We start from the raw sequence: 18,100 nt of genomic DNA on the forward strand, positions 1-18,100 counted from the left end.
CAGGATGGAGCCGTTCGGGATGGAGCCGTTCGGGATGGAGCGGTTCGGGATGGAGCCGTTCGGGATGGAGCCGTTCGGGATGGAGCGGTTCGGGATGGAGCCGTTCGGGATGGAGCCGTTCGGGATGAGGGTTCGGGATGGAGCCATTCGGGATGGAGCCGTTCGGGATGAGGGTTCGGGATGGAGCGGTTCGGGATGGAGCGGTTCGGGATGGAGCCGTTCGGGATGAGGGTTCGGGATGGAGCCATTCGGGATGGAGCCGTTCGGGATGAGGGTTCGGGATGGAGCGGTTCGGGATGGAGCCGTTCGGGATGGAGCCGTTCGGGATGAGGGTTCGGGATGGAGCCGTTCGGGATGAGGGTTCGGGATGGAGCGGTTTGGGATGAGGGTTCGGGATGAGGGTTCGGGATGGAGCCGTTCGGGATGGAGCCGTTCGGGATGAGGGTTCGGGATGGAGCCATTCGGGATGGAGCCGTTCGGGATGAGGGTTCGGGATGGAGCGGTTCGGGATGGAGCCGTTCGGGATGGAGCCGTTCGGGATGAGGGTTCGGGATGGAGCCGTTCGGGATGAGGGTTCGGGATGGAGCCGTTCGGGATGAGGGTTCGGGATGAGGGTTCGGGATGGAGCCGTTCAGGATGGAGCCGTTCGGGATGAGGGTTCGGGATGGAGCGGTTCGGGATGGAGCCGTTCGGGATGGAGCCGTTCGGGATGGAGCGGTTCGGGATGGAGCCGTTCGGGATGAGGGTTCGGGATGGAGCCGTTCGGGATGGAGCCGTTCGGGATGAGGGTTCGGGATGGAGCCGTTCGGGATGGAGCCGCTCGGGATGGAGCCGTTCGGGATGGAACAGTTCGGGATGGAGCCGTTCGGGATGAGGGTTCGGGATGGAGCCGTTCGGGATGGAGCCGTTCGGGATGAGGGTTCGGGATGGAGCCGTTCGGGATGGAGCCGTTCGGGATGAGGGTTCGGGATGGAGCCGTTCGGGATGAGCCCCGCGGTCGCCCCGCGCCTGTCCCCGCCCCGTGACGTCACCGCCGCATGACGTCACGGCCGCGCGGTCTCCGCGCAGCGGCGGCGGCGGCAGCGGTTGAGGGGCGGCCATGGCGCTGCCGCTGCTGCCCGGCTTCTCCCGCCGCCGCAACGTGAGTGACCGCCCGGGCCGCCTCCTGCCCGCCCTCCTGCCCTGCCCCGGGGCCGCGGGGCCGTGCCGGAGGCGGTCCCGGGCGTGGCGGGGCCGGCCCGCAGGTGGAGGCGGGGCGCCCCTGGGTGCGCTGAGCTTCCCCGGCCTCAGCGGCGGGGTCGGGGTGCTGTGCGGCAGGACGGGCGGAGTGAGGCCAGAGCTGCCCCAGGGGAGGTTTAGGCTGGACACAAGGAGGAGTTTCTACACAGAAAGGCCGATTAGACATCGGGGAGGGCTGCCCGGGGAGGTGGTGCAGTCACCGTCACTGGAAGTGTTCAAGGAAAGACTGGATGTGGCACTCAGGGCCATGGTCTGTATGACACAGTGGTGATCCTGGATGTGGCACTCAGGGCCATGGGCTGGGTGACACACTGGTGATCCTGGATGTGGCACTCAGGGCCATGGGCTGGGTGACACACTGGTGATCCTGGATGTGGCACTCAGGACCATGGGCTGGGTGACACGGTGGTGATCCTGGATGTGGCACTCAGGGCCATGGGCTGGGTGACACGGTGGTGATCACTCACAGGTTGGACTTGATGATCTCAGAGATCTTTTCCAACCTCACTGATTCTGTGATCTGGCAACTGCTTTGGGGCAGTTTGAGCTCTAACAGCTCTAACAGAACAAAACAGGGAGAGAGAGATACCCTCACGTAAGTAACCAAAAAGGCTTTGCCAGAGAGGGCAGTGACAGAAATGCTGATATGCTGTTTCAGGGTTGCCAATACTATTAATTCAAGCTAAATAGACAAGATGGTAATTTTATCACAGCAAACAAAAGAGGAGGCTGCCATCACTACTTCAGAATTTTTCATCAAGAATAGCTAGGAATTCACTGAACTTACTAATATGAAGCAATGCCAGAGGGTAGGGCAGAATCCATGCACCGCACTCCAGCTGGAGCCTTCAGGAAGCAAATGAAACAGTGTATTTTAACGTTGTTAATATTAACGTTGTCAAAATACCTGCAAGAGAATCTGTAGTTTTCACACTATAGACATGTTGTGGCCAAGGTTGCCCACAGAACATGTCAATACCCCATTGCTGGAAGTGTTCAAGGCCAGGTCAGGTGCAGCTCTGAGCAATCTGGTCTAGAGGAATGTGTCCCTACCCATCAAAAGGGGGTTGGAGCTGAATGATCTCTGAGGTCTCCTACGACACAGGCCATTCTATGATTCTTTGATAGACACAAGGCAGGTAGACACAAAGCTGCCCAGGTACAGGGAGCATGAAATTGTGTAGAAATATGTGGGCTCCCAGCTTCACTCTGTGTGTCAGCTCTGCACAGGTGTGTGCAAACACAGGACCTCTTGCAAGCCCAGCCTGTGAGGATCTTTCAGGCATCTTCTTCCCTGGAAACAGCTGTGTGCTGTTGTTTTGGAAGGGGTATAAAAACAAGGTCTGGTGGTGAATACTCAGTCTCTTGCTGAATTGAGATTTGTTTTGTTGAGGATTGGTTGTGTGTGTAACTCTTGAGGTGGCTGCTGAGTGGGTGTGTCAGCAGCACTGGAATAGGTGTGTGCCATTGATACCTGCTGGCTGGAAGCAGAATAGCTCAGCTCAGGGATGTCTGTGGCTTTATTGTTCTCCAAACTTCAATTTAACTTAACTGATTTAATTTAACTTCACATGCTTGGGAAGAGTTGCTAACTGTTGAACACCCCATGCTGAAGTGCATGCAGTGAGTATAAGAACTAAAGGTGTGAAAGCTGTCACTAAGTGCCACATAAAACCATGGTTATAAAGCCTTGTTAGGGCTCCAGATTGCTCCTTTTGTCAGTCCTTGAGACAGTGGAGTTAATAATGACAACTCGCCTCCACAAATGAGAAGCTGAAAATAACATATTTAAAGGAGAAAAAAGGTGTCACTGCTATAGATAAATTGAAAAGGAAGAAAATGTTTCCACCTGTCAGGACTGCAAGCATCACCATCAATGCCTCTTACTGCACAGAAACAACAGTGCCAAAGCATTCCTTGAAGAAGGATGCACAGGGAACAGGGGATGGTTGTTCCTGTCAGCCCTTGGTTTATAATGATGGGTATTAATTCCACTCATTACTGTTCAAGCTCCTAGTGAAATTCTCGTCTCTGCTCCTAATGCTTCCACCTGCCTCATCTGTAGACCACCAAAGGGATGGAAGGGGAGTACATGTGTGCTCTGTCTACTTTGGATGCATTTAATAAGGTGGCTGGGCTGCTTCCAGAAAATCAGAGCTTTAAGATAGTGTTCAAAATCAAAATTACAGTAGTTTGTGTACATATATAAGTCCATTCATCAAAAAAAAAAAACCCTTCTACCTCTTTTAAAACAGAAGTCAAAGATCAGCTGGTCACCAGCAGTGCCCATGTTTTTTGTTTGTGGGTGATGAGGAAATCTAACAATACAGGTATTTTGAGCACTTGGTGGAAACACAGCATATAAAAGGTTTGCTTTATTACTGCAAGAAAAAGTTTGAGCATTTGGAGCCTGGACTGTGTCAGGGATGGCACTGGTTACAACACAAGTACTCCCTTTATTAGTGTTCCTTGTCTGCCTCCTCTTCTCAAAAGCAGGTGCTCCTTCTGATAGTGGATTGATGTCCTTGCCCATGTCAGCAGCTAAGGAGGAGGGTGACAAACACATATTCATATGGGCCAGATTTGCCAAGTGCTGGCTGACCAGTGTATTTTCTTGCCTGATGTTTGAAATCTCTCTCAGAGAGGAAATTCTGTGCAACAATTGTCCATGGCATTTCTTAGAGAATTGGACAATAAGTTTATAGATCTCAGGGGGAAACTACATCCTTGAAAAACTACAAAAAAAATTTGTTGCAAACTTAAGTGGCACAGCAGAAATTCCACATCTTCCTTGTTTATTGCAGCAGCTTGGAATTGCCCTCAATCGTGCTGCTGTGGTTGTCTCTGTGTTTCCTGCCTGAAATATTTTCTGCTGCTCTGTAACCCACAAATAAGGACATTAGTTTTTCTTGACCAAGAACATTTCCCAAACTCTTTATAAGTAATTGTGTTAGCTGTCCTTTCTTCTTTCCCTGGACATCTTTCTCTAAACCCCTTCCACTACCTCCTGCCCCTCAGCCCTGCTCCCCCATCTCTCTCTGTTCACACCCCCCAAACCTGAATCTTCCTGGAGCTGCCCCTTGTGGCTGCATTTTGGGCCCTTTCCTTTATCCATCTGTTGTCTTCTCCCAGGCAGTAAGAGCAGGCCAGAATCACAGAATGGTTTGGGCTGGGAGGGACCTTTAAAGGTCATCCAGGCTATGAGCAGAACACCTTCTGCTATATCAGGTTACTCAGGGCAACCTGACCTTGAATGTTTCCAGGAATGGGGCATCCACCACCTCTCTGGGCAACCTGTCCCAGTGTTTCACCACTTTCATTGTAAAAATTTCCTAGCCTTCATCAGCTCTCTTTTCACTTAAAATTATAACCCCTTGTCCTGTTGCAACAGGCTCTGCTAAAAAGTCTGTCCCTTTTATTCTTATACTCCCCCTTAAAGGCCACAATAAGGTCTCCCTGGATGCTTCTCTTCTCTGGGCTGAATAACCCCAATTCTCTCAGCCTGTCCTTATAGGAGAGGTGCTCTAGCCCCTGCTAATTTTTCTGGAGCTCCTCTGGACCTGCTGCAATAGATCCATGCCTTTCCTGTACTGATCCACACTATTGGTGTTGATGCAGCTTGTTTTGTGATGTTTTTAGAGTGGCACCAGAGTTGCTGGCAACAATGTCTTAGAGTGTTCTTCCTTTGCCAGTACCACTTAATCCTGAGACCTCTGCAGGAAGCAGGGGGTGATAAAAGAGTTGGAAATCAGTCACATGAATTTGACTGGCACAGTGTGTAGCATTTGCATTTATTTCTATCACGTAGCTGAAGCAGGCAGGAGACTTTATCAGCAGCCTAGAATAGTTCAGAAGTGCCAAAGTTCCTCCTGATACGGGGTTTGAGCAGGACATCCAGGGTGCAGCTGCTGTTCTCAGGGTGGGAATTACAGATACAGATGGATACTGGGTACAGAACTGTGCTGCCCCTCCTGCCATAGCTCCCTGTGGGACTGAGTTAAAAACATGGCTTCTGAGAGCTCACTGAGGGCTCTCCCATCACTGCAGCTGCTGTGCTGGACCATTTCCAGCTGAGTTTGGTTCAGCTGGAATGTGCAGCTCCCTGGGGAGTTTGCTGTGACTCTATTCCAGAGCAAGATGGAGCGAGCACGAGGCGCCGTTCCCCGAGGACTGCAGGGGCAGAGCTTGCAGAGCCAAGAGCTGCAGTCAGAGAACCCTGACCTTTGTATTAGTCACTATTCAGTGGATCCTCAACATTTTTCAGGCTCACCACACAGAAAATGTCCAGCTTTGTTCAGCAGCTCCACAGCCTGTTCAGTTGAGCTGCATTAGCACAGCAGACACATTCAGGCTCTTTTCCTGCTCTCTGAAAGCTTTCTGTTAGAAGTCATTCAATGTGGAGGTAGCATGGTGTTCTGTCACTATTTTAGGCCAGATGTGGTCTGAGTTCATTCGCTGAAGTTTTCCAAATGTGATTTTTCCCTTTTGTGATCCTCAATTATAATTAATCTTTTTTAAAAACTTTCTATTTTTGCTGTTGTTGTTCTGTTGTTTTTTTGCCTTTTTTTTTAAGGAATAACTGAACAGATTTTGAGACGAGATGGTTTTGTTTATGGATCTAGGTGCTTTTTGGAAGAAGGGGATAAGTAATTATGTGATTAGGAATTTAAAATAGTCTTTTTGTCAAACCCTAGAAAGTTAGAGGAATGACACAACAGATTCTTAACAGAATTGAAGCTTTTTATCTTGTCTTTTTCATATCAAATTTTAAGGGTGTTGTGATTTTAGCCCTAAATTCTGGAAATTACAGCAGGATCATTCTTGGATTACTTTGATGAACACTTTGCCATACTTTTGCTGCTAAACCCCAAAAACATATGAAGAGCAAATGCTTCTAGAAGAAGTTTTGAGGACATGAAAAGCTTTCCTTTGCTCAGGAAAACTGCCACCCTCACTGTGCTTTGCTAACTGTGCCTTTCTCCCTAACACATGCTTTGGTAATAGAGGGGAAATAAATAAATACTTGCTGTGCAAGAAAGTGGATCTGTTCTGTAGCACCTTCAGTATAAATCAGATGTTTCTGCCTAGAAAATCCCCTTTTAAAATTCAGCTTGACTGTAGTTACTGTGCATTTGAACTGATAAATGCAGAAAGCTCCCTTCCTGTTTGACTTCTCTCCAGCTCTTTCTCAGCTTACAGAGGAGCAAAATTATTTTAAAAAGAAGCAAAAGAACAAAGGCAAGTTCAGTAGCACCCGAAGGAGAGAGAAGAAACCATCCCAAGTGCAGATGTGTTACAAAGCAGGTGCCAGCCCCTGTCAGTGCCTGGCTGTTCCAGATTCCAGGAGAGTGCCTGTCCTCACTTCTTGTGGGAGAGGTGGGATGACCACATGAAGCTCTGCTTCTGATGCCTAAATGTCAGTGCTCACACTGAAGTATGGCATTTAATATCTCAGCTCAAAAAGCTGTGCTGATATAAAAAAATTAATTTTGGGCATCATTCCTGCAAATGTGTCTGGTCAAATTCCTGGCTTGAGCAATGCTCTGTGGTAGGGGGACCCATGAACTCCTAGTCTGCATGCAAGCATTTCTTTTTATTGATTTTCTCTTTTATTCAGTAACTCTTGTTCTTGAGTTATATCTTGAGGAGAAATTTTCTGTTTCCTTTGTATTATTCTTAAAATTGTGATACTTTCTGCATGCTCTTTTATCCACCTTTGTTCAAAACACTGCCTACCTTTAAAGTATCTTCTTTGGGGATGTGCTCTCCTAGCTCTGATTGTTTCTGACCCCAGTATGTGAACCTTATTCCTTTGCAATAACTGTTTCAAAGGGTACTGGCTAGCTCAGCTTTTTTTAACCAAAGCAAGGGTATAGCCATTGATTATCATAGTATTAAAAATAATGATTTGTAAAAATAGTAATTATTCTTTTTCATACTGCTGTCCTTGCCAAAGTGGTGTGCAAAAGGATTTTAAGCAAGGTTCAGCTAAAGCAGTGATTGGGCTGTTCATGTCAGCAGCTCTCTGTATTGTGCCATTGGATTTGGAGCACCTGGAGGCAGGTGAACAGTTCAGACTGTGACCCCAATGTGCAGGAGTTCCTGCAGACTGGTGTTGATAATTCTGTGCCATGAGCCTGGTTCCTTGCCTTTCAATTCCTGACTCTTTCATAATGGAAGAATGAAATAACTGCTTGAGTGCTTTCAGGTTTTGCAGCTTCACTTGTTCCCAGAACTGCTCTGCTGGGTGTGTGTTATGTTATCTTGGAGCACTTGAATGTTACCATCATGAAAAAGGATTATTTGTACAATTTTTTGATTTATGACACTAACTTAGAACTGTCTACACCTTTTGGGAGAGTAGAGGTTTACACATATGCATGTGAAAATCAGTGAGACCCAGTCTTCCAAATGGAGTGGGGAGGCAATTTTGTCCCCCTGCTACTTTACTGACATGCTGCTCTGGTGCTGCTGTGAAAAATTTTGATGTCCAACTTTTTCCTCTTTACTTTTCTCAGCCATAACATCAGTTCCCACTTCAGCCTCATCTTCCCTCATGTTCCCCCCAGCCCCAGGATGAGGGAGGGCACAGCTCTGATGGCCTCTCTCTCCTCTTAATGGGCATGCCAGGGTGCAGTGGCCCCTCTCTGCTTTCCCAGATAAAGTATTTTGAGGATTTGAGAGGGCGAGAAAGGGAAGAATAGCAGAGTAAGAGGAGCTAACAAGTCAGGGTTGTTGCTCATGGAAGGAAGTGGAGTTTTCCATTGGCATTTCCAATTTCCCTGTCCTCTTCTATGAGACTGCTGTGTGGGCTTATTAGGGGATTGCTCTCCAAGCCCAGCTCACACCAGCTGCCTCTGGCCAGCAAAGCAGGCAGCTTATTAGGACGGACATTCCCAGAGACAGGAGTGATATTTATGTGAGCCCAGAAGCTTTTCTGTGTCACTTGAAGACTGGTTCCATCCCCAGCCAAGAAATTCAAGTGGGCAAGATGGTTTTCTTTGCTGTTGGTTGGTTGTTCCTATATTTTTAAGCACTCCATCTTTAATTGCCTGAAAAATTAGTAATGATACAGAGGAATCACTACAGAGACCTTCTTTTGAAATACTCTCAGATGAAAATGAATGTCTGCCTATTGATTCAGGTCCAGCCTCCCAAAATTCAAGTGTATTCACTAGTGCAGAGTAATTTGTTTGCACTCAGGGATGCAAGTGTAAATAAGATCTTTGACATTAATAAGGAGAGCAGGCTGTTCTCTGAGTGCTGCTGAGCTGTTTCCATTTGTCCTCTGGAGAGCTGTAGGAAAGGCCTTTCCCCTTTACCTTTTACAGCAGTTCTTGAGGGTGATTTGATTATTTCTCTACCACCTCAATCCTTGTTGCAGGGAAGGAGTGTGGGGGGTAAACATCTGGTACTGTCCAGTCTCTCAGCCTAGGTAAATTATTGGAATATTATTCCATTTTTGTCTATAAGACTGGCAAATTTGCCATAGGAAAATGTCACTTCACTTTCAGCATTCCAGTTGTTACAGGTTTTTAGAGTCTGTATTAAAAGTAAATATAAAGAAACTTTTGTATAATTAATCCTCCTTGCCTGGATGGTCAGCTATCATGGACTTATCAAAAACACAGAAATTTTTTTCCCTTTTTCTTTTGCACTTTTGACAGACTGGAGGAGAAAATTTCCACAGATCACAGATCTGTGGGTACAGCAATAATGTTCGGAAGCTGTTTGAAGATAAACCTGGAATAGGAGGTGAACCGTTACCTGGTCAGACCCTGAAAGTTACCAGCAGTGTGTTTCCTGAAGGAATAGGAAGTGCTCCTCCTGCTTGGATAGCATTTGACAGGCAGGTATGTAGTATGTGTAGTATGTAGAAAACTTTTTTTTTTGATGAATAGCTACAATATGACAGAGCATAACGATGAAATTCCATTAGATTTCAGAAGATTATTTTGTGCATGCAAAAAAAGCTCCTAGATAAACAAAAAGAGTGGTAGTGGGTATTTTTTTCATTATATTAATGTATTGGACAAATAATATAAACATAACAACAATAAATAAAAATGTTTCTGTATTGCAATATATCTCCTACAGGATTTAACAAAAATAAGGGGGTGGGAAGCATATTTCTTTACAGTGAAAATGATGACAGTAAAGGAATTATTTGGCAAGCTGGTAAGAATGAATGTAAGGTAATCCCCAGTCCAGGAGAAAGTGTGTCTGGGCACCTGGGAATCATTAAACTCAGTGGAGTGCTACATGCTTGGGATTCACTCATGCCATCATGCCTGTATGCTCAAAGTCCTATTGACTTCTGGACTTCTGTATGATTTGTTATTATATAATTGTGTATGTCTGATACAGACACAGAATTTAAAATTAGGGTTTGTTTTTTTGTTTGTTTGTTTTTGTTTAGTTGGTTTTGGGTTTTGGTTTTTTTTTTGGTTTGGTTTTTTTTTTTTGCATAATTTAGTGTCACCTTTTAAGTTAGAGAATTATCAAATAACTGTAACCCGTGATGACAGGAATTTTGTAGCACATTGTTGTTGCTTGCTATGTTTAAATTCACATTAAATTCTCCTTAGAGATGTTTTATTTCTAAAGCAAAAAGCCTACAATCAGGAAAGGAAAATGATCCAGAAAAAGGAATCATTCAGCAGATAGCAGAAATGTTGCATGACTAAATGATTATGGTATTTAAATATTGGGAAGAAAGGCAAATCTCATAATTTTTGCTTTAAAAGAGAAGCCATGCAGTTAATTGAACTACAATTACACATTCATTTTTGGCAGAGCAGAACTACAACAAGAAAATGTTAGGTTTGAACAGCTCACATGCCTTTGGTTGGCTTTGCCTCTGAGATCCCTGGTGCTGCTCCCAGAGCAACATGCTCAGGTATGACCTGGTCCAGTGTGCCCAGGTGTTAAGGCTTCAGCCAGACCTGAGTTTGCTTTTCCTACTCCCTTCTTGGAACAAGCAGGGTGTGTTGCCTCCTCAGGCCTTGGATCCAAGCCTATGGAATCAAGAGGTTTAGTAGGAGGCAGAGGGACCTTCCAGTGAGCATCAGTTCCTGGCCTTGGCTGGTGAGAAGACCTTGCTGGCCTTTGGCCATTCCTGATCTAATCCATGTGTACATCCCAGGGCAATCCAGGACAGGAGTCTGCAGGTTCAGAACTGGCCTCTGGAGGGCTCATGTGTTTGTATTAATGGCAGTTTGTTACAGGGCACTCACTATCCAAGTAATTTAGCTTCCCCAGTTAAGAGCCTGGAATGCAGCTCTGTCCTCCAGTGCTACAGTTTGGGACTCAGCAGAATTCACTTAATGAAAAAAGGTTTGAGTAGGTGTTTATCTTTTGAAATGTAAGCTGCTTTCTTACCACTTTGGCTGTTAACTTTCAATACTACCATAGCAACTGGAAGAAGGACAGGCATAAAACTTCATTATTAAGTAAGCTGAGTAGTCTTTGTAGTTTCACTTGCCTAATAGGAAGCAGGTGTAAATTTAATTTCTTCCATGATGAGTACATACACAAGGTCTCCTGGGCTTGGAATGATATTTATAATTTGACTATCACAGGTGCCAGAGAAACTTTGTGGCACTTTGCAAAGTGCTGCAGAGTTTATTCAATATTTGTTATTTTTGGTTTTCATAGGTAACATTTAATTTTTTAAGGAGTGGGATGGGAATTTTGTAGTTCTGTACTGCAGATGAGACTCCAGTTAGGAAGTGTTACATTTTAAGTATTTTTAAGACTTAACTTTGCTCCAAAATGAAAAGTAAGTCATCTTCATCTCTCTTCCTTCCTCTCCTCACACTTCCTGAATCATCTGCTTTGATCTGCAAAATTTCAGTTGGTGGCTGCATATATTTCAGTCACACACTAGCATGTTGATAAGGGTATAAAGAGAATAAAGTGTGAGTGCAAAAGAACCTGCACAAGCTCCTCAAATAGGATAAACCAGGGCATAGGTGTGTGCTCAGAGAAAGAAATAAATCCAGTGTATTAAGGATGTGATTGAGCTTGGAGTTCTGTGCAAACAGACTGCTTTGCCTGGCTGGTGTCTCATGAGACAGCTGTTGTCAGAAGAGATCATTGACAAAATTAAGAACAATTAGTGATGAAACAGAGCACTTGAAGAGCATTCTAGTGGGACTGGCAGAATAGGGACAAGAGGGTGCAGAAGTTTCTATGTTTTGGGTGATTTCATGGGTTATCAGTAGCTGGGCAAGGAATGAAATTCTGATCCTTGTCAGCTGAAGCCCAGGATGTTCAGACTGTGGTTCTACCAGAGCACCTTTTATGTCCACTGGAGTGTTCAAGAGATTTATACAGGGCTCCTGGTCATTCCAGAACAGTAGCTGGAGGCCAGGAAGGATCATTTGGTCACCAAAAATGGCACTCTGCACCAGTGTTTAGACAAATGGAAGAGGAAGAGATGTTGCAGACTGATAGTTTGTGTTGCCTCTGTTGTATGTCAGATGTTTTGTCCAGTGTTTTGTGTTTGATACATGAAAAAGTGAAATCCACAGTTTAATAAATGTGGACAAGTATTAATTTTTAAATATATTTTTAAATCTGTACGTTGTTCAGATACTTGCATGTTGTACTAGTTAAACTATACCTGAGTTTTCTAGATTCCTTTGTGTGAAGATCTAATGCCATCAGGTTTAACAGGTAATGGTTATGTAATTTGATTATAATTTAAATTTTATTTCTCTAGTGGTGGAGGGTCACAGTGCAGGAGAGTTGATGCCAAAAATGTGTCTGTCATACTGTTCTGTGGTTGCTGAAAATCAGTGGGATCTAAGCGTTTGAAATAATTTCTGGAAAGAGAATTATTCTCATCTTGCACTTAGCCTGCCTGAGAGAAGGGAATGTGACTGAGAAGTCTGAGCAGGACACAGGGTGGCTGTTGTTGTGTGCCCCTGGGCAGGGTGCTACTTCTCTCTTCCCAGATGTAGAAAAGGTGGTTGTTCTTGTCCATGAGATATTATAAAATCTCTGGATGGCAGAGTACTCATGAGTACTCCATGAATACTCATGGAGGTACTTTGAGATTCCCAAAGGCATGTGCAAAAGAAGTGCAGACTATTAACCAGTGTGTTCTGTCATGCAGAGAGCTCAGCCAGCTTATTAGATTTCAAACATTTCCAACTCATGGTCTGCTAGATGCTTGTTGAAACATAGAGAATGGCTAAACTGTCTTTTTTTCAATGCCTCAGGTTGTCTGATGAATGAAGAGTAAAGGTAATTGCATTTATTAAATATAACCAGTGTGGAAAATTAAGTATAAATTAACAATCATTTGTCCCAAATGTGCTGGGGGGACAGGATGGAAACCTGTTTTAATTAATGCCTTCCTGCACATACCAATGCAAGCATCCTGCTAGATAGAGGAAGTAGATACATCTCTCATATTCCCTTAATATTGGTGTTGGTGGTTAAAAACTGATACCAAGAAGTGCAAAATTTGTGTAATGTATCTGAGTTTGATCTGGGATCTCCAGGTATGAGGGCAGTGAGCACCTCCCCTGTGAAAGTGGGGCTTTTTTGCATTATTGCTGTTACAAGAGACCATGAAGAGAAGTTGCTACACTCTGTGTGATTTCCCCACTCACTGAACTGCAGAACCACGGAAGTTTAGAAATGCCAACATTGCACAGCTGTAAATACCTCCTGAAAAATGTCATTTCTCTCTGATAGTCTTCAGTGCTATTCATTTGAACACTTGCAGGATCTGCTTAAAAAGAACTCTTTCCACTTACCTTGATGGTAAAGCCATTGCTGTCATCATGCACTGTATTTTCTAGTAATTCATAGAATAGCAGTCTAAAATTTGCTTCAGTACCTAGGCAGCTCATTGTGTTATCAGAAATGCTTTGTTTGGAAGATTTTCCAAGCAACCTGCTGATAGTTTTGTATTTGATTTATTTCTTTACTTTAGAGTTCCATCTCTGCTTACATGTTGTGATAATAAAAACGCCAAGCAAAGAATTTTATATTTATGTGCTTTATTGTGGATTTCTGCTCTTACATTTCTGAGAAATAAATCTATCTCCTGAAATCCATACATTTAGTTACTTATGACCTTTATTAGTTTATTTGATATATTTTGCAAAAGCATTGGAGATTTTGCTGCTTTACATTTATTTATTGTTTTTAATAGGTGTTGTGTTTTGATGCCTATTTTGAAGAAGAAGTGCCTGAAAAACATCAAGAGCTGTATAGAATCAGACACTGTAAAATATATTTCTACCTTGAAGATGATACAATTCAAGTGACTGAGCCTGTAGTGAAAGACAGTGGCATAAATCAAGGTATCTGTTTATATTGGCACCTTTTTTCTCCCCTTTATATCTCTCTTCTATGCAGTCTTGGTCCATTCCAAAGGATATATAATGTGAGTTCTTATACCTAAAATGGAGTGTAAATGCACAGGTATAATTGTCTTTTCTTGTTACAGATCATGATGTGAATTCTTTTATTGTCTTAGTTTCTCAAGATGTGGGTTTTCTAAGGCTGAATCCCCTCCCCTTCTCAAACATACAATTTTTTCTCTAATATAGTAGTTTGAAATCATATGGTGGTAAGGTCTTTGTCAGTGTTGTGTCAGTCCTGCAAAAACAATTTGTGTTCTAGATTTCCATTCCTGAGCCTGGCTCCTCCCCTCTTGGCACTGACAGGGAGTTCTGTGCCAGCAGCTCTGTAATTGTTCTTGAGCTACTGCACTGTCTCTGCCATGATTGAAGACAAGAGTCTTCTGTGCCTCTGACTTTTGGTTCTTTAATGATTAAAGTGCCCTTGGCACAGTAATTCTTCCTTGATGCCTTTTAAGTTGAGGAGCTGCCTTGCCTCAGTGTCACAGCCCTGCTCTGGGACCATCCTGAGGACTTCAGGAGGAGGGTTTGCTGTGCTGATTTACTGGGGTATTACTGGACTTGGTTTATATTAAGAAAATGTGATCTAGCGGTCAACATCCTGTTGCAGAGGGGGAACACAGCTGCTGCTTCTTGGTGTTTATGGGTTGCTGCCAGAATTAAAAGTTTTCAAGGGATATAATCCAGAGAAGCAGGATGTCTTGGGATGGCTGCACCTCCCAGTCCCCAAAGATGTTTTGTACATTTTATACGTTCTTAGCACAGCAATTTTCAAAAATAAGTTAACCATTTAACTACTCTATTCTTTTCCCAGATCAGCAGATGCTATCAATTTCTCTCTTTACAGAATAAGATAATATTTAAAGGTGTTATGTGCATCATTACTGTTAGGACTGGGATAAAATTGCCTGTGAATCTCTTAAAATGGTATTTCAGGCGCTGCTGTCCCTGTGTGGAGCAGTTCTCAGAAGTTTTGTAGGCTCATAGACAGTGACTGATTTTGAATGCAATGAAAACTCATCCTGCTCCTACCTGGGCAAGAGCTTTTTCTTGTGAAGAAAATCATGTTGGGGCTCTTCCCCTTACCCCCAGCCTGCACCCCTATGTAAGACGTGGGAGACATCATTGTGGGAGACATCATCATTTCCTTGACTTGTGTGCCCCAAGAGTGGGAGCAGCTGCTTCTGGGGTTTGTGGCTTAGAGGAAATGTCCTCTGACAGAGGAAGTACAGAGAGTCAGAGGTGATGCCTTTGAGAGAGAAGGTGGAAGCCAAACTCTTAGAGCAGGATAAAGCAAATTCAAAGCTGATCCTTTGAAGGAGTTATTTTCATTGTTTTTGTACTATGGATTGTGCAGGCTGCCTCTTCAGCCCTAATGTTCCTGGCAGTCTAGTCCTGTTCTTTTGGTGACAGGAAGGCTACAATTTCCTCCTATTTCCTTGGTTGTATCTTGTGTTAATGATTGTTGGAGTCACCTTTGATACTGGACCTAAAATGACCTGAATAGTATTTGAGAGAAACAAGAATTTTCTCAGTCTTCCATGCAAGGATGTTTTGAAAGTCTCTATGAGATTGTCTGAGTACTTTGTATGGGATAAATATATATATGCAACATATTTACCTGAGGGATTAAAAATAAATGTTCCAGGATCTCCAAAGTGCACTTAATTTATTTGTCACTGGTACCTGGTCTGGTAAGGAAGCTCTGTGTATTGGTTGTGTTTAGGAAGGAAGAAAAACCGTAGATTGAAAGGCCCAAGGACTATTTGGACTGTGTTTGGGCTTCACAGTTGATGTGTAGATACAGGGCCTATACTTTAACATAAACATCTATATAAATATTCTTGTTGTCCTAGAAATTAATGTGATGTGGAGTGAAAGAGGTGATGGAGACACCCATCAGAGGATTCTCTACTCTCATGCACTTGGAGTTTGACCTTGTGCTCCATAATCAAAGACCAATGACAAAGTTATTAAGTTAAAGGCTCTATATATTTGTTGTTGAATACATGCACAACCAATATTTCTTAAAAATACATACTAAATCATGAACTGCTAATCTTACCATTTTCAATAAAGAATTGTCCCATTTCCTTTTTTAATATAAATCTATCTATCTATCTATCTATCTATCTATCTATCTATCTATCTATCTTACATTGTTTAAATTTTTTTATCCTAATGGGGAAGTTTTAAGCCCAAGAACAACTGGAGGGGAACTGTCTGCATTGTGGAGCTGGTAAACTGAAGCACAAAGGAATGAATATCTTACTCAGGATCATACAGAAAAGGTCATAACAGGGTGAGGAGCTGAACTGAACTGAAGTTCAGGATCCTGACCATTTTGCTGCTCTCTGCACATCTGCTGAAATACAACTTTTCATTTAATTAAAATTCCAGGGATTTGTAGAGGAGAGTTCAGCTGTATGAGAGCTTGGGCTGCTAAGAGGCAAACTGTACTGAACAAAAGAGCACAGGTGCATGAAGAAAAATGTGTGAGGACATCTGGAGCAGAATGGGCTTGGTCTGTGTGAAGAGATTGAGAGTTGCTGTGCCAGGAGAGGGGTTGTGTAAAGGAGGAACAGCAAAAACCAGTGATAGGTAAAGTAGGATTGAACTGTTGAAGGCAGAAGATTCTGGTCACACTAACTTGGATGTTTGCCCTGTCAAAAAAGATGTAAACCAGACAGCTGGCTTGGCTGTTTTAGGGAGGCTTCTTGGAGAGAAGGTAGAGCTATGTCAGGGTAGATCAAGGGTGTCTTGGCTGGTTAAGGCCTTGAGGCCATGGGATTACCAATGCTTGTGCCATAACCCACAAATGAGACTTTGATGAGTGTCTGGGAATGGTGAGATTGGAGAAATGCCGTAGTTTCCCATTGTACTCTTGTAGTGCTTGTGGTTTTGTGGAAAGAAATTTGGACAGGCTTACAGACTGCAGGAAGGTCTGGTGAAGGAACAGTGGTCAAAGAAGTTAGAAGAATTTCTAAATTGAATTATGATTTTAAAAAAACTCAAACAAATTGGCTTCAGAGAAAAAAAACAAGAAAATGTGTTTTTACCATTGATCAAAATCTCAAACTAATGAAGTAAATGGTTCGTGGGAAATGTTTCAGTGACTTTAAAAACTGCTTTATGAAACTGGCTGCTGTACTTGGACATGAATTTGGACTTACAAGGCTGGTATTTAATAGCTGAAATGTAAACTTCATATAATTTTGGATACTGCTTTGCTATTTGGCAAATATTAGAAACATTAGAGGAAATCTGTACTGAGGAGAGAATGCAGAGACCTTGAACTTGAGAAACCAGAATCAAAGTAAGAAACAGCAGGACAATCACAGTGCACAAGGCCCAAGTCAAGATAAGGAGAGAAGGACAGTAAACTTGACCACATAACAAATTCCAAATGCTTCTTCCACAGCTAGAATGATAATTACTCTTTCAGCATAAAAAAAAAACTTCTCCCACAGAGAGCCAGCCTACGTATGGCAGTTGCAAGTGTTTTGTACATATAATTCCCAGTTAACAGGACTGTGGCTGGCTGATACTGTCTTATCAAAAGGTCATTTCTGTTCCTGTGGGGATGACTGTAGCTTCCAGTGCAATCCAGACCCTGCAAGCCAGAGCAGAGTGGAGCAGCTGGCTGGTTTCCCCAAGGTCAGCCAGCTGAAAAAGAGAGCGGAGCTGCCTCCTGGCTGGGTTCCCAAGGCCGGCTGGCTAAAGAGGAAAGTACAAGTGGGAAAGTGAAGTTGCATCAGCTCCTCCAATATAACAGATTATCTAAGAGTTTAAGCCTCCCCCAAGGCCTTGAAATAATTGTGATTTTGCCATATTTGATGGTGGCCAAATCATGACCTTGCTATGTTCTGGAAGGGTGAGTAAGTGAATGTGAGAAGCCTCCTTGTTTATTGGGATTAATTCTTTGTGTTGCAAGAATAATAGTGGCGGCTTCTCCTCCTTTCTGTGCAAGCAAAGTGGGTACAACCTCCAGGTATTACTCATTCCTCTCCTCTCTCTAATGCACTCTTGAGCTGTGCAGAGTCGGAGAGCTGTGCTGAGGAAACTCTGGATACCATTTAATTTCTCCTGCAGAGAAGAGAAGCAGCAGACACCAAATCATTTTCTGCCCAGCTTCATTGTCAAAAGGCCTTCACTACTAGTGAGATCTCCTTAACCAGCTGCTGGGGTTGCCAAATAACCCAAAGCCCCAAGAGCAAAGATGATATGTCACAAATTATGGTGTGGGAGCTCAGTGCCACCACCACTGTCAGAGCACAGCAGTACCCCAACTCCCTTTCCAAGAGCGCAGTAGAACAGAGCCTTAGTCTGACCAGATGCAAATATTTAAATCAATGCTTGATGGTGAAGGTGCATGTCCTGCTCAGTAAAACTGGCAACCAAAGAACCAAGAGGAATAGCAATCCATCCTGAGCAACTTGAAAACTGCACAGTCAGAGGCTCCTTTAACAGCTTGCAAC

At 43.7% G+C, this 18,100-nt stretch overlaps 1 protein-coding gene across 1 annotated transcript in view; it reads left to right on the forward strand.

Annotated features, from left to right (window-relative positions):
* Window positions 1-1,047: 1,047 nt before the first annotated feature.
* Window positions 1,048-18,100, forward strand: part of EFHC2 (EF-hand domain containing 2) — a gene marked incomplete at its 3' end in the record, with an annotated part of 55,911 nt that continues 38,858 nt past the window's right edge. The window contains exons 1-3 of the mRNA XM_084226929.1: window positions 1,048-1,141; window positions 8,907-9,092; window positions 13,412-13,562. Coding sequence (XP_084083055.1) covers window positions 1,100-1,141; window positions 8,907-9,092; window positions 13,412-13,562 — 379 coding nt within the window. The 5' untranslated portion in view covers window positions 1,048-1,099. The remainder of the gene's footprint in view (window positions 1,142-8,906; window positions 9,093-13,411; window positions 13,563-18,100) is intronic.

Source organism: Fringilla coelebs (genome assembly GCF_963513975.1).
Source record: "Fringilla coelebs genome assembly, chromosome: 2".
Classification (NCBI taxonomy): Eukaryota; Metazoa; Chordata; class Aves; order Passeriformes; family Fringillidae; genus Fringilla; species Fringilla coelebs.